The following is a 15439-nucleotide window of genomic DNA, read 5'->3' as shown; positions in this document are numbered from 1 at the left end:
TATCTCTGTACTTTGCTCCGTTCATCTTTCCCTCAATCCTGACTAGTATCCCAGTCCCTGCTGCTGAAAAACACCCCCGCAGCATGATAATGCCACCACCATGCTTCACCATAGGGTTGGTGCCAGGTTTCCTCCAGACGTGACTCTTGGCATTCAGACCAAAGAGTTACATCTTGGTTTCATCATACCAGAGAGTTGTGGTCTGATTCTTTTAGGTGCCGTTTAGAAAACTCCAAGCGGGCTGTCATGTGCCTTTTACTGAGGAGTGGCTTCTGTCTGCCCACTACCATAAAGGCCTGATTAGTGGAATGTTATAGAGATGGTTGTCCTTCTGGAAGGTTCTCCCATCTCCACAGACGAACTCTGGAGCTCTGTCAGACTGACCATTGGGTTTCTTGGTCACCTCCCCGACCGAGGCCCTTCTCCGCCGATTGTTCAGTTTGGCCAGGTGGCCAGCCCTAGGAAGATTCTTGTCGATTCCAAACTTCTCCCATTCAAGAATGATGGAGGCCACTGTTTTTTCGGGGACCTTCAATGCTGCAGATTTTTTTTTGCTACTCTTCCCCAGATCTGTGCCTCGACACAATCCTGTCTTGGAGCTCTACAGAAAATTCCTTCAACCTCATGGCTTGGCTTTTTCTCTGACATGCACTGTCAACTGTAGGACCTTCTATAGACAGCTGTGTGACTTTCAAAATCATGTCCAATCAATTTAATTTACTACAGGTGGACTCCAATCAAGTTGCAGAAACATCTCAAGCATGATCAATGGAAACAGGATGCACCTGACCTGAATTTCAAGTCTCATAGCAAAGGGTCGGAATACTAAAGTAAAATTGTACCGTTTATTACATTTTTAACACATTAGCATAAATGTCTTAAAAAACTGTTTTTGCTTTGCCATTATGGGGTATTGTGTGTAGATAGATGAGGGAAAAAATGTATTTAATCCATTTTAGAATGTTGTTACGTAACAAAATGTGGAAAAAGTCAAGGGGACTGCATACTTTGCGAATGCCTTGTATGTCAGCTAAAGAATGGTTCCGAGATGTCCTCTGTCTAAATCTCAAACCACACTGCTACGATTTCTCCCCATTGTGGACACTCCTATGTCTGATAAGGCTACTCAGGAAGGAGAAGCTCCTGTAACATACTTTGCACTTGAAGGGCCTCTCCTTGGTGTGAACTGTCTGGTGCTTCTTCACATAGTTCGCCTCAGTAAAGCGCTTCCCACAAGTGGGGCAGGCGTATGGCTTGTCTGCGTCCGTCTTAACACTCGGCCTCCCACGTTGTGACCCAATGACACCACAGGTGGCAGAAGCAGGAGCCACCACCCTCAGGTGGTTAGTCTTTGAGCTCCTTCCTTGAAATCTAGCCGTTGCTTGGGTGTTGTTGGCATTGTGTGCTGTGTTATAGGCTAGGTACGTCTTGTGAACGCCCATCCTGAACCTGTCTGTATTGATGGGGTAACCATGAGGTAGCTGAGGAAGGCTAGACTCAGGTACAGGCCTTCCATGAACCCAGTCGCAAGGCATTTGACGAGACCCTAAAGAAGACAGACTTCCTGTTAGAATACCCCCAGGGGGTCCACCCACCACTGTCTGTGAAGACTGAAGCCCAGTGTGACCTGCTCTGTTCATCACGGATACTGTGGTGTTTGTATCATAGGAACAGGAGGGTCTATCTCTATCAGCCCCAGGCCCTGCTCCATCCCTGCACTGATACTGTGAAGAGAAGGGTCTGGGCTGCAGACTGGATCCCTGACTGGAGCCTCTGTCTCTCTGATGACCACCAGGACTGAGGTTGTTCAGTCCACCTGTCCACTGGTTGTGTTCTGTGTGGTGGTGGAGTCTTTGTCCCTCATGGTTTGGTCCTGGTTGTGACTCAGGAAGGAAGAGCGACGGCTCCTGATCCAGGGTTCTGATCTGGGGCCAGTGTTTGTGACCAGCTGCTTCAGAGGTCCAGTCTCTCCCACCATCAACACTGGATATCAGCAGGTCCTCATGGACTGCAGACTGTAAACACAAATATACGTTTTTATAATCAACTCTGTTGTACACACCAAAACATGACATTATAAAATGTTCTCCACAGTCAAGCCCATCTCTAACACTGATACAAATGTATTATAAAAAATGTCCATATGTGTTGACTCAAGAATGAAGTATATCGTTTTGGTTTGAATGGAAAGGGAAACTCAGCCCCTGCAATGATACAAAAATAACCAAGTCAGTCAGCACAGTCAGTTTTGTATTGAACTTCAAAAAAGTGGTCATACACTCAACTTTGAAGTACAGTAATTTTATTGCACAAAACGATACATGACCAGTACAATAACTTTTCTCTGTACTTTTTCTGAAAAAATGGTTCCCTCATTTTGAAAAAATGTATTGTAGAATACTTTGGAAAGGTTAAACATCACACAAAGCTTCACTACTTTATGTCAAGTAAACATGTATCACCAGTATCATCCTATAGGGACAAAGTTTGTCACTCTTCCTCAGTGAAGCATTTTTAAAGACACCATCATACCAACCATCACCATATCATCTACTCTGCCTTATCATACGATACATCCAAACCCAATAGAATTAACTACAAAATAACTAGTACAACATTACATGTCACTATACACTGGTTGTGTGTATTTTCTGTTGGTGTATCCTGAGGTAGCTCCTCTCTGAAAACCTCTTCCCACAGTGAGTACAGGTGAACGGCCTCTCGCCCGTGTGGACCTTCAGGTGCCTCTTCAGCTGGTGCTGGTGGGAGAACCTCTGCTCACACTGGAGACAGCTGTAGGGTTTCTCCCCTGTATGGACCCTCTGGTGTCTCTTCAGGTGACCAGCCTGGGCAAAGCGCATATCACACTGAGTACAGCTGAATGGTTTCTCCCCTGTGTGCATCCTCTGGTGGATCTCCACCTGTTTGGGGAAACTGAAGGCTTTCCCACAGAACGAACACGGGAAGCGCTTCTCTTTGCCACCAGATCTGATGATAGAATTACTACTACTGTCATTTGTCAATGGGCTTGTGTAGCCTTTTAGTGTTGAGGCACTGGCATTGTCTGGGGTCTGGTTTAACATTAGGAGAGTGTGAGGAGGATGAAGGTCAGGGACTGTCTGTGATGTCACAGGGTCCATGTTCCAGTTGATAGATCCTATAGAAGGCAGGCTGAAGGCAGCACCTGTTAGGGGGTTAACCTGAAGCGCCATCAGTCTCTCTGAATCACAACTATAGGAGCAGGAAGGAGCATCGATAGCCAAGTCTGTGTCTGTTCTCTTCTGCAGCATTTGGAAATCTGTCCGTCCTCGCAAACCAAATCTACACTTCGCTCTGGTCTCAGCAAGTTTGTTGTCATGAAGACTAAGTTTGGTTGTTGGTTTGTGTTCGAATGTCTGTTTCTGGTTAACAGTGTTGTTCCCCAGCCCAGAGTTGAAGACGCTGTCCCATCCACTGACCTCCACTATGTCGCCTTTGGTCCTGCCCTGCTCAATGACGTTGTCCACTGCGCTCTTGGCTGCACCCGTCTGGGTCTGGGAATCCAAGATGGCTTCCCAGTCTCCTCTGTTAGCCTCCAGCCAACCACCTGCAGGAAGAAGTTAGAAAATTGACTTTATAAACATGGCAGAGAACTCTACATATGGAGTTTTTTGGAGTCAATTACCTGGTGAAGTTCATACATTGCGTATTTCATATGTAAACATACATTGTATTGATTTCATTTTATGAATGAAGAAAATAAATAAATAAATAATAGCAAGGTGCATCGCTATATGTATTTCTCCCTTACCTTGCTCCCCCATCTTTAGTCCACTCAGCAGATCAATGCTCTCTGGTTCGTCTTCTATTGTCTCCTCTTTGACTACCAGCAGATCAATCTTCCCATCCTCCATGTCTACTGACTGTAAGAGATACAGAGTGAGAGGATGTTGGATCAAGAAATCTGATATGAGCACCTTGCTATGGAGCATCTTCTGATTGGGCAATGAGGGATTGCTATGAATACGTATGTAAACGTGTTAGTTGATTTGGTTACTTGACACTCTTTAAGGGTTTGATAATTCAAGGGCATGGTCCCACACTTTAGATCAAATGTATCAAGACCTGGGCCTGTATTTACAAAGAGTCTCAGAGTAAAAGTGCTGATCGAGGACCAGGTCCTCACCTGTCTACATAGTCTTTTTCACATGATCTAAAAGGAAAAACTGATCCTAAATCAGCACTCCTACTCTGAGAGGCTTTGTGGATACAGGCACTGACCTAATACCATTCAGACAGAGGTTCACAGTGGGCTCACCTCAGTGAGATTGTGTGTGGTCCTGTTCTGCTCAGCTGGTTCCTCTGTGGGTTCAGGAGAAGGTGTAGTCTGGTTGTCCTCTATGACCATGGTTCCCTCAGGGTTCCCCAGAACCTCCTCACACCCCTCCTCCTTCACCAGCAGCACCTCTGGACCCTCCTCCTCCTGGAATAGACAGGTGATACAGATTACACCGACATACAGGTACTTTCCACATGGAGTGTTTACCCATTCCCCCTACATTTGAGTCCTGTACTGTAGTTACAGAATGACTTCATTGTTGTTAAATCCATCATGGTGGACATAAATATGATGTTTTGGGTACATTTGAGTCAGCTATGATAAGTCAAAAGTCAGACAAACCTGACTAAACTACGTTGACGTGTACAGTAGGTGTTTGTTAGTGTGTGAGTATGTGTTGGTATATTTAGTAAGAGTATATTTGTTCTAAAGCACTGTTGTATGTATGTAGAATAGGGTGAGATCAGATGTGATGTATACTAAAGAGAGTCTCAATAAAAGTCTGAATGAAAAATCCCATTTTGTATTTATGAAACAAACAAGTTTTAAATACACCATCTAAAAACCACACATAGACATCTCAACTAAAAATATGCATGAACTTGATGAACTGCATTCATTTTCTCATTAAAGGGTATTGGGGAAAAAATTAAGTAGTTGAATGGAAGTAATGAAATAGGCATTTGTGAACATCATATAGCCTACACAGTACAAACATAATATGTAAACATAATTTTTAGGCTTATAAATCACACAATATCTGGATGCAATATTCTACCCAGGAATATTCAACATTGAAATCAGTTGCCCTTGTGGATCTTTTCTGCTAAAAAGATCTTTGTCTTTAATGCAGGATTTGATCGATACGTCAGAAGCTATCGAGTAGAATGGTTACTTTCTATGTTATACAGTGCCTTGCAAAGTATTCATCCCCTTTGGCATTTTTCCTATTTTGTTGCATTACTACCTGTAATTTAAATGGATTTTTATTTGGATTTCATGTAATGGACATACACAAAATAGTCCAAATTGGTGAAGTGAAAAAAATAACTTGTTTCAAATAAAAAATATAAAAAAGAAAAAGTGTTGTGTGCGTGCATATGTATTCACCCTCTTTGCTATGAAGCCCCTAAATAAGATCTGGTGCAACCAATTACCAATTACATAATTATTTAATTAAAGTCCACCTGTGTGCAATCTAAGTGTCACATGATCTGTCACATGATCTCAGTATATATACACACCTGTTCTGAAAGGCCCCAGAGTCTGCAACACCACCAAGCAAGTGGCACCACCAAGCAAGTGGCACCACCAAGCAAGTGGCACCACCAAGCAAGTGGCACCACCAAGCAAGTGGCACCACCAAGCAAGTGGCACCACCAAGCAAGTGGCACCATGAAGACCTAGGAGCTCTCCAAACAGGTCAGGGACAAAGTTGTGGAGACATTCAGGGTTGGCTTAAAAAAAATATCTAAAACTTTGAACATCCCACAGAGCACCATTAAATTAATTATTAAAAGATGGAAAGAATATGGAACTACAACAAACCTGCTAAGAGAGGGCCACCCAACAAAACTTACAGACCAGGCAATGAGGGCATTAATCAGAGAGGCAACAAAGAGACCAAATATAACCCTGAAGGAGCTGCAAAGCTCCACAGCGGAGATTGGAATATCTGTCCATAGAACCACTTTAAGCCGTACATTCCATAGCAGAAAAAACCCATTGCTTAAATAAAGAAATAAGCAAACACATTTGGTGTTTGCCAAAAGGCATCTGGGAGATCCTCAAAACATATGAAACAAGGTACTCTGGTCAGATGAGACTAAGATTTTTGCTTTTTGGCCATCATGTCTGGCACAAACCCACACGTCACCCTGAGAACCCAATCCCCACAGTGAAGCATGGTGGTGGCAGCATCATGTTGTGGGGATGTTTTTCATCGGTAGGGACTGGGAAACTGGTCAGAATTGAAGGAATGATGGATTGCACTAAATACAGGGAAATTCTTAAAGGAAACCTGTTTCAGTCATCATGAGATTTGAGACTGGGACGGAGGTTCACCTTCCAGCATGACAGCGACCCTAAGCATGCTGCAAAAGCAACACTTGAGTGGTTTAAGGGAAAACATTTAAATGTCTTGGAATTGCCTCAATCCAACTGAGATTCTGTGGTATGAAAGATTGCTGTATACCAGCAGGACCCATCCAACTTGAAGGAACAAAAGTCCCAGTGGCAAAATAATTGGCAAAAGTCCCAGTGGCTAGATGTGCCAAGCTTATAGAGACATACCCCAAGAGACTTGCAGCTGCAAAAGATTGCTCTACAAAGTTTTGACTTTGGGGGGGGGGGATGAAAAGTTATGCATGATCAAGTTCCGGTTTTTTGTCTCTTTTTTTCACAAAAATATATTTTGCATCTTCAAAGTGGTAGGCATGTTGTGTAAATCAAATGATACAACCCCCCCCCCCCAAAAAAAAAAATCTAATTTAATTCCAGGTTGTAAGACAACAAAATAGGAAAAATGCCAAGGGGGGGGTGAATACTTTCGCAAGCAAGGCTTTCTCCCGTGTGAACCCTATGGTGCGTCTTCAGGCCACCAAACTGGACAAAGTGCATGTGACACTGGGTACAGCTGAAGGATTTCTCTCCTGTGTGGACCCTCTGGTGGATCTCCACCTTCTGAAGGCAGCTGAAGCCTTTGTGCGTCGTCTGAATCGGAAGGTGCCATCGACGTGGAAACTGGGTCGCGATTCCTGAACGAGTGTAAAGGGGAGTGGGTCGGGATGTTTAGATTTGTCTCTAAGCTTCCCCTGTAATCTAAAATCTCTGCCCTGTGAGTGTCGGTCTCCTAGGTGACTATCTGGATTCCATTTGGGAGGAGCCTCGCCCTCCACTTTCACAGTCACCTCTACGATTTACAACCTCCCCTTTCTTATCTATGCACCCTTCAGAGTACACACTACTACTGTACTGGTTGCAGTCCTCTCTAGACAGATCAGTCTGTCTCTAAACCCAAGGATATGTTGCCAGGGTCCATCTCTGTAGTGTAAGAACAAGACAGATCATCACCTTCAGCAGGGAATAAACATGTTGGTCCACCAGCCACTTTTTTACACTTAAATATTTTTTTGGCAGGTAAAGTTACACCAACAAAACAACAAAAAACAGATGCTTTGTAATGTTTCTAAAAATGTTGTATGTATTACTAGTAAGATGTACGTAATGTGGTACATTGAATAATAACATTTTATGTGACCTGAGTCACATAAATCAAAAATATCAGATGAGACAAACATTTTCACCTTCCCCTTTGAGGGCGGGAGGTTACCGTGGTAGCGCCTTTGAGATTGAGTCTGACTTGTAGAAGCGTTGTCTTCTCTTCTCTAGCAGTTGAAACTCAAACATAGAAAAACAACCTAGCTTGTGAACAAAATGTAAATAGCCAAGAAACACAAGGACAAAGTCTCACTTCAATACTTTCGTTTCAAGTAAATTAAACCAACTTTTATGCCAGTGCACAGCTCTTCTAAAATTTTTTACATTTCACTCAGCTCTTCACGTGCGCACAGCCTCCAGCAAGGCAGTGTTGCAGCGCGAGTTGGAATAGGCTATATAGGATTCGTAGTTCCTTGACTTTGTGCGATTAATTTACCAGCTATGAAACAAAGCGTCGGAAATACTTCAACTACTGCAGCATTTATTTGACTATAAATGTGATCATACTTGACTATTTATATTCACAAAAGCGAGTGAAAGGCTCGCACTGAGGAGCCCTGACCATCCGTCAACGTGGCTAGTGAAATAGACATCTTACCCACCAATGCCAAAATCTACCTGCATTTGGCAGGTGACGCCAGTATCTAATGCGTCACCATGAACTGTCCTCTGGCTCTGGTGAAATACCAGTAAATACTCTTGAGCAGTAGGTAGAGGTCTTCACGTATCCACCTTTACCCGGGACCTAAGCAGGTTCGGATCCAGAATTCTAAATAATATCACAGGTCTTGGTTATATGTCATTTTAACTGACTTAACCGGAATGAGCCATACAGATCTGAACGCGACTGCTGCAGTAGAGAGAGAGAAAAATGTGATTATTTATGACGCTGCTCTTGCTTTTCATGAGAGTGGAGCGTGTAGCTGGTTGTTGTGGGCCAATCATAAGTCATCAAGGCAGATGTAGGCTACAGTCGTAGGGCCTCGCTACGTGACAAAAGTTAGGAGATATCTAATCAATGGAAGATGGAATTAAAATAACGGAACTAAATGTTGAAGGACAAGGATAGGCTCCAACGACCAAGAGCCAACAGGTAGGCTGCTACTTAATATTCTGAATGGAGTTGTTATTTGTACCTGTAGGATGAGAAAGCACGCACTGCCGCCTTAATTAGCCTAGCTCTCTAACTAGCTTCTTCCAGTTTGATGCAGTCATAGATACAACATAATCATATTTAATGATAAATAACCTAGCTACGGCAGATATTAGTCTACTATAGCGCGAGTCGGCTTGGTTGGTTGCCTACTCACCTCTTCCTCCCTCCTCCACTTGTCACTCGCTCACAGTACGGCCCCTCCCCGCCTGCCTGAGTGGCATCTCTCTCATCCTTCCTCCCCTGCTTTATCAGCTCCCGTTAATAAAGTAGTTTAAAACAAAAGGGGTCTGGATTTGACCAAGTCTATACGTAACGGGTCTAGTTGTCCTCAGGTCCGTTCAAAACAGGTCTCCATATTTTTTTCATTTATTTTTGCATATTGGGACAGGGTGGTAAAGCCCCAGTTTAATTTTGGAACAGGCCTAATTTTTGGGACCTGTGAAACCCTCTAGCAGTGGGGCAGCCCAGTGGCAACAGACCCAGTCTTTCTGGTTCTGATCTGTTGAAAAAACCTACCTCGATCCCTCCGATGTCAACAACTACAGACCAGTATCCCTTCTTTCTTTTCTCTCCAAAACTCTTGAACGTACCGTCCTTGGTCAGCTCTCCCGCTATCTCTCTCATCATATCCTGTGTGTTACAGTCATAGTCTCTGTGTCTCTCTGACTTGAGGATGGTATTCAGCGTTCCACTGACCTCCGTGATGCTGCGTCGGGGCCTGGCCTGTGGGGCGACGGCGTTGGGGAGGTCCTCCGTGGCTACAGGGGGCGCCACTCCAGCCGCTGCTCCAGTCTGGATGTCTCTGTTGTGTCTTGGGTCCTTTCCTTCAGTCCTTTCCTGCTTGACCCCAGGACCTGCTGCCTCTGCATCTCCAGACTGACACAAGAAGAGAGGAGGTTATTACCGGTACATGAGATGAATTGGATAACAATGTCATAGGGAAGTCTCACAAGCTCCCCTGTGGCAGATAAATGAAGATGTACATGTAAGCAAATGAATAGCAGAGGGAATCCTTTCTAAAATAAAATGGGCCACATTTGATCTCCTGTCATTTTTACTGTTATGTTATGACACTAACCTCTATCACGATAACGTGCTGTGGTGAGGTTCCACTCCCCTCATCAACAGTGATTGGTTGGTCATCTCTCCATGTATTGTGTCCTGCTGGCTTCACAAAGCTCCTGTGGCCTCCAGTGAGATGTCCTTCACCTGAGAGAGTGATTGGGGGGAAAGTGGTGGTTAAGTGAGTTACTGTCAATGCGCAAGGCTATTTTGTCCACTATTGACACTGTCTACAATTGGCAAGGATGAAAGGTAAGACTACTCATCACTTCTTGATATATTATTTATTGATTGATTATTTTCCATGCCTCACATTATTTTAATTGAGTATGAAAATAGGAATGTCAGTAAATCAAGGATCTGGTTAGAAAATGAGTGTCTTTGTGAAATTAGAATTTGTTCTTAATTGACCTGCCTGGTAAATAAATGTTTTTACAAGATAGCTAAGTAATTAGGGGAAGTATGGCATACTATCCAAAAACTGGCCAAGACCCAATTCTGGGTAACACATCTTAACATATGCGCACATGGGAGCCCCGCAGCCTCTGCAAAATGTACCTCTTGCCATGCCTCTGTATCGGTCGATGATCTTGACACTACTGGGACGACTGGCGAGGACGCGCTCTCTCATTGTCCTATCTGCGCGGTCCCGTGCCACCTTCAGTTCCAATAGTTGTTGTTTCCTTCGCAATCCCCTGTTTTCTTTCTGGCTTTGCGAAATTTCCAAACGAAGCACTGCATAGTCGTCGTCTACGAGTTTACAGATCTCTGTCACTGCTGCATTCGCTAACTCCTCCATGATGGAGGCTATTTGAGTGTGAAAAACCATATAGTTAGCCATTGTTAGCTAACAGCTAGATAGCGTTACCTATTAGATAACTATCAACCAAGTCCTGTCTCCAACACGAATTAAAGAATATCTGAGATAAGTATGTGATATTGTGCCGTTAAATTATTAATATTTTGAGTTCCAGTGTGTTAATAAGCGTCTATATAACAATAAAAACGATAACGTGGAAATTATTCTTGGTCACTGTTCACTTCCGCTCACAGTGACGCGCAGTTCGCGTACATTTCGTACTTCTTCTATGGTATTATGGCTGTCCGCAAACAATCTTTAGAGGTGCATACCGCTTCTTACTGTACGGGTGGTAAACTATACAAGTATAAAATAAATCCATTGTAGGACTGGGGGGAAAAAACCGACATCATTCAACAACAAAAAAACATTCCAATTCAAGTCACATCGTAACACAGATATACACAGGCTCAGGGGCCTGTGAGGAGGGACCATCCTTTGACAGCAGTGCCCGACTTGCAGGAGCTCACCGGGGCGAGAGGCCCAACTCTGCGGAAAATCTGTCTCCCTCCAGCAGGTGGCGTTTTTTCGTTTCACCCACCAAGCAAGGAGTTTTTGTGTGGAGGTCAATGAGGGTATCGAATTTGGTAAACAAAAAAAATAAAAATGGCGTATTTGCTACATTAGGTTTATTTGATTTAAAAAATAATTTTTGTAATGCTTACGTTAAGTGTACTGATATAAGTAGGACACGTGACATCCCGGCAACTTTATTTCAGAGTTGTCTCGAGATTTCTTTGCATATTCATGGGGAGAGATGATTCATGGAATGAGGCCAATAGCATAGCATCTCTCTCCATATAATATAGTCGGTTGACGTCAACAACCCTCATCAAATATTCAAAAAAGTATTACAATAATGAATTATCCACAAATACAAAAAGGATAGATGGGAGCTTGACAACAACGACTCCCATTGTTAGGGCGGAGAGACATGTATCTTTTGTCAGTATATCCATATTCTTTCCGTAGCTGAGCACTGGCGGCTCTGTTTCTCTACTGCAAGAGCTCCTGTACCTCTTATATAATATTAGTTCATAAGTATTTTGGAGCTCATGCACCTAAATATAAGCAATACCGGCACCCAAAATGAGTTTAGGCACATATTTCTGTCCAAGTCAAGCACTGTTTGACAGGATTTGTGCTGTGCAGTTTACGACCATTGCAATAAATGCTACAAAGTCCACATTTTTAACATGCAATATATCTGGATACTTCGGTTGTCGGGGAACATTCATTGGTGTAGGCTCTACTACTATTGCTCCTTCAACTCTTCTCACCGCCTCCAGGTAAGACACATACTGGACAGACCTTACTCTTGCCACCTGTCTCCTTCACTCTAACAGGGCAATCCTGGAATTCAGGCCATGTTCGCCACCACAATTGCAACATCTAACCTCCGCTGGCATATCGATACTCTTCCCTTTTGCATTCATGGCACTGGCGGGGTTTGTGCATTTAGGCTTTTACAGGGAATCTCATATAGTTCAACTTTACATAAGGGAGAGACTCTTCATCAACGAACAAAAGTGTGGATGAAATTCATTTCTTCGCTCCATCTACCATACGGGTCAAAGTGCACCAACCACTCCTTCTACTTCCTCAGGTATTACATCTGCGCGTACTTTATGCGCCACCCCAGAGATAACCCCCTTGATTGGCACTCTGCTTTGAAGATACACACACACAAAACATTCCACTCATATCTTCTTGAGGTTCAAATCGTGCTGCTTCTGCTCCGCGGACACACAAAACATCTAAATAAGTCCACTTCTCGTGACCCTCACTGATGCTACTTCACCCAACGCACACATTAAATTTTATCGAGATTTCAAAAGGATCTCCCAGGTTCCATTGGTCCAAAACCCTCACTGACTAAAAATGAGTCTGAGTTTCCAATTTTCCACCTCAACTTTACTTCTCGTTGGTTTCCGCCATCTTTCATCCTCCATCTCTAATACGGTGAATTGTCTCAACTTTACTTCTCGTTGGTTTCCGCCATCTTTCATCCTCCATCTCTATTACGGTGAATTGGTAGTTTCATTTTTTTTTTCATGGTTAATTTTTGATGACTAACCAGGTTTCCATCTAACATTTTTATTTGAGTAAAGTACATGTCAGATAAGAAAAAAGTAATGACAGGCTTGATGGAAACAGAACACTTTTCAAATGTCAATGAAACAAACTACGCTAGACAGCATTCACGCCCTGGTGGGGGCTTTTTACTCTTCCTATTTGGCATAATGGAGGTCCGCAAACAAAAGTTGTAGGTACATGCTGCCGCCTACTGTATTGGCTATGTATCCGACTACTTTAGTATGAATTCATTACATTTTGTGAAAAAATTGCCCTACAAACAAACCCTACACCCATTAAAAACTCAATTATTCCACCACTTTAGCCGTATCTGATCCTACACCAGGCCTGTAGCCTGTGAAGACAAGACACTATCGTTGAAAACACCCTGTAACTCTTTGGCAGTAAAACCTTGTACACCCAAGTACTTCTCTGCAGCTGCCACCACATCTATCCTCTGTGATTTCAGTTCCATTCCAGCGTTACATTTGACAAACATGGGCATGAACACCAAAAAAAACTATTTCCTTTACAATGCTGCCACATGACCTTAAGCTTGACACCTAAAACACTGCAATGGGTTCAGTACAAAAGCTCTCACGGGATAACTGATACATTGTCTTTATCTGGTCAAGACTCTACATCAAAACTCAGTAGTACAGACAGTGTCTTCTGTTTCACCACGCTCTCCGCCGGGTCTGCATCGCACCAAACGGTGGGCGCCACAGACCCCGGGAATCTCCAAGCATTGATTATGCAAGAATGGGCTGCCAGTGTCTTCTGTTTCACCACGCTCTCCGGCGGTTCTGCATCACACCAAACGGTGGGTGCCACAGACCCCGGGAATCTTCAACTTCAATTGACCCTCAACACTTAACGCCATTCCAGTTATCACTCCTTTCAACGACACTTCACATAACTATAATATGTCAGCTAAAGAATGGTTCCCCAGATTGAGTACATCTCAAGCTACACTGCTACGATTTCTCCACGTTGTGGACACTCCTGTGTCTGATCAGGCTAGTCAGGAAGGAGAAGCTCTTGGAACACAGCTTACACTTGAAGGGCCTCTCCTTAGTGTGAAATTGGGCCTATAAGAGAGGCTATTATAAGTATTTTACGCATCCAAAAGAGAGCACGGTTTATAATGTACAGTGGAATTTAAAAGATTAACAGAAAGCTGATATTTTGCTTCTAAGTAGATATTAGACAAGGTTTTATAATTATTTGCGGGCAGTGCAGCATATTAAGGTTCAGGAAGAAGTAAATGCAAAATAATATTTAATTCAAAATATCTGTTTACAGGTCCCCAACAATTTGCAAGATCTTCTCTTTCAGAAACTTTAAATAGGGCAAATGTCACTGTAAATGTTTAAAATATTTTGCCAACACCTCCAGAGACATTTGATCAAGTTTGCCATTGCTATTTCCTTTATAAAGGGCCATGGCCTAATTCCAATACTTAAAGTATACACCATAAAATGTCAATGATGGGCGTTTTTCAGGCAGAGTTTTAATGCTTGTTCACGTGCGCACAGTTTCAAGACAGGTCTGATTTATAATGGGAAACATGCATATGTTTATAAATATTTTTTTTTGTACGTGCGCTCTCTTTTCAGACATGCGACACACAGATAGTATGAAATGTATCCAACAATTACAAATGAGGCCCTTGATACGGGGCCAAGGTTTGACCAGCCGCTTCAGAGCTCCAGAAATAATTACGTCAGTCAGCACAGAGTTACTTTTGTATTTAATTTCAAAAATATCGCCATACACTCACAACTTGAAGTTTAGTACTTTTTATTGCACAAAACGATACATTTGATAAGTACAATCTTGGCCAAAAGTTAAGAGAATGACACAAATATTAATTGTCACAAAGTTTGCTGCTTCAGTGTCTTTAGATATTTTTTGTCAGATGTTACTATGGAATACTGAAGTATAATTACAAGCATTTTATAAGTGTCAACGGCTTTTATTGATAATTACATGAAGTTGATGCAAAGAGTTAATATTTGCAGTGTTGACCCTTCTTTTTCAAGACCTCTGCAATCTGCCCTGGCATGCTGTCAATTAACTTCTCGGCCACATCCTGACTGATGGCAGCCCATTTTTGCATAATCAATGCTTGGAGTTTGTCAGAATTTGTGGGGTCTTGTTGGTCCACCCGCCTCTTGAGGATTGACCGCAAGTTCTCAATGGGATTAAGGTCTGGGGAGTTTCCTGGCCATGGACCCAAAATATCGATGTTTTGTTCCCCGAGCCACTTAGTTATAACTTTTGCCTTATGGCAAGGTGCTCCATCGTGCTGGAAAAGGCATTGTTCATCACCAAACTGTTCCTGGATGGTTGGGAGAAGTTGCTCTCGGGGGATGTGTTGGTACCATTCTTTATTAATGGCTGTGATCTTAGGCAAAATTGTGAGTGAGCCCACTCCCTTGGCTGAGAAGCAACCCCGCACATGAATGGTCTCAGGATGCTTTACTATTGGCATGACACAGGACTGATGGTAGCGCTCACCTTGTCTTCTCCGGACAAGCTTTTTTTCGGATGCCCCAAACAATCGGAAAGGGGATTCATCAGAGAAAATGACTTTACCCCAGTCCTCAGCAGTCCAATCCCTGTAACTTTTGCAGAATATCTGTCTGTCCCTGATGTTTTTCCTGGAGAGAAGTGACTTTTTTGCTGCCCTTCTTGACACCAGGCCATCCTCCAAAAGTTGACAGAGGAAGAACAAGCACCACCC

The 15439-nt window shown here is 43.1% G+C and overlaps 2 protein-coding genes across 4 annotated transcripts in view; both read right to left on the bottom strand.

Moving 5' to 3' along the window:
* LOC124001614 (gastrula zinc finger protein 5-1-like) overlaps positions 1 to 15439 on the bottom strand; it is a 532153-nt gene that overhangs the window by 38430 nt on the left and 478284 nt on the right. The window lies entirely within an intron of this gene.
* Positions 738 to 10896, bottom strand: LOC124001615 (zinc finger and BTB domain-containing protein 47-like). Of its 2 annotated transcripts, XM_046308564.1 has the most exons (7): positions 10314 to 10896; positions 9772 to 9902; positions 9390 to 9569; positions 4298 to 4462; positions 3791 to 3902; positions 3459 to 3586; positions 738 to 2015 (listed from the first exon to the last, which is right to left on the bottom strand). In XM_046308564.1, the coding sequence occupies exons 1-7, from the start codon at positions 10594 to 10596 to the stop codon at positions 1080 to 1082; spliced, it is 1935 nt and encodes a 644-aa protein (XP_046164520.1). In that variant the 5' UTR covers positions 10597 to 10896; the 3' UTR covers positions 738 to 1079. The 2 variants fall into 2 exon arrangements, with proteins under 2 accessions (XP_046164520.1, XP_046164521.1); XM_046308565.1 differs by lacking the exon at positions 738 to 2015 and having other exon boundaries at positions 2279 to 3586.

The sequence above is a fragment of the Oncorhynchus gorbuscha genome, linkage group LG17 (assembly GCF_021184085.1).
Source record: "Oncorhynchus gorbuscha isolate QuinsamMale2020 ecotype Even-year linkage group LG17, OgorEven_v1.0, whole genome shotgun sequence".
Classification (NCBI taxonomy): domain Eukaryota; kingdom Metazoa; phylum Chordata; class Actinopteri; order Salmoniformes; family Salmonidae; genus Oncorhynchus; species Oncorhynchus gorbuscha.
The sequence above is the reverse complement of the archived record's forward strand: the minus strand, read 5'-3'. Positions and strand labels throughout refer to the sequence as shown.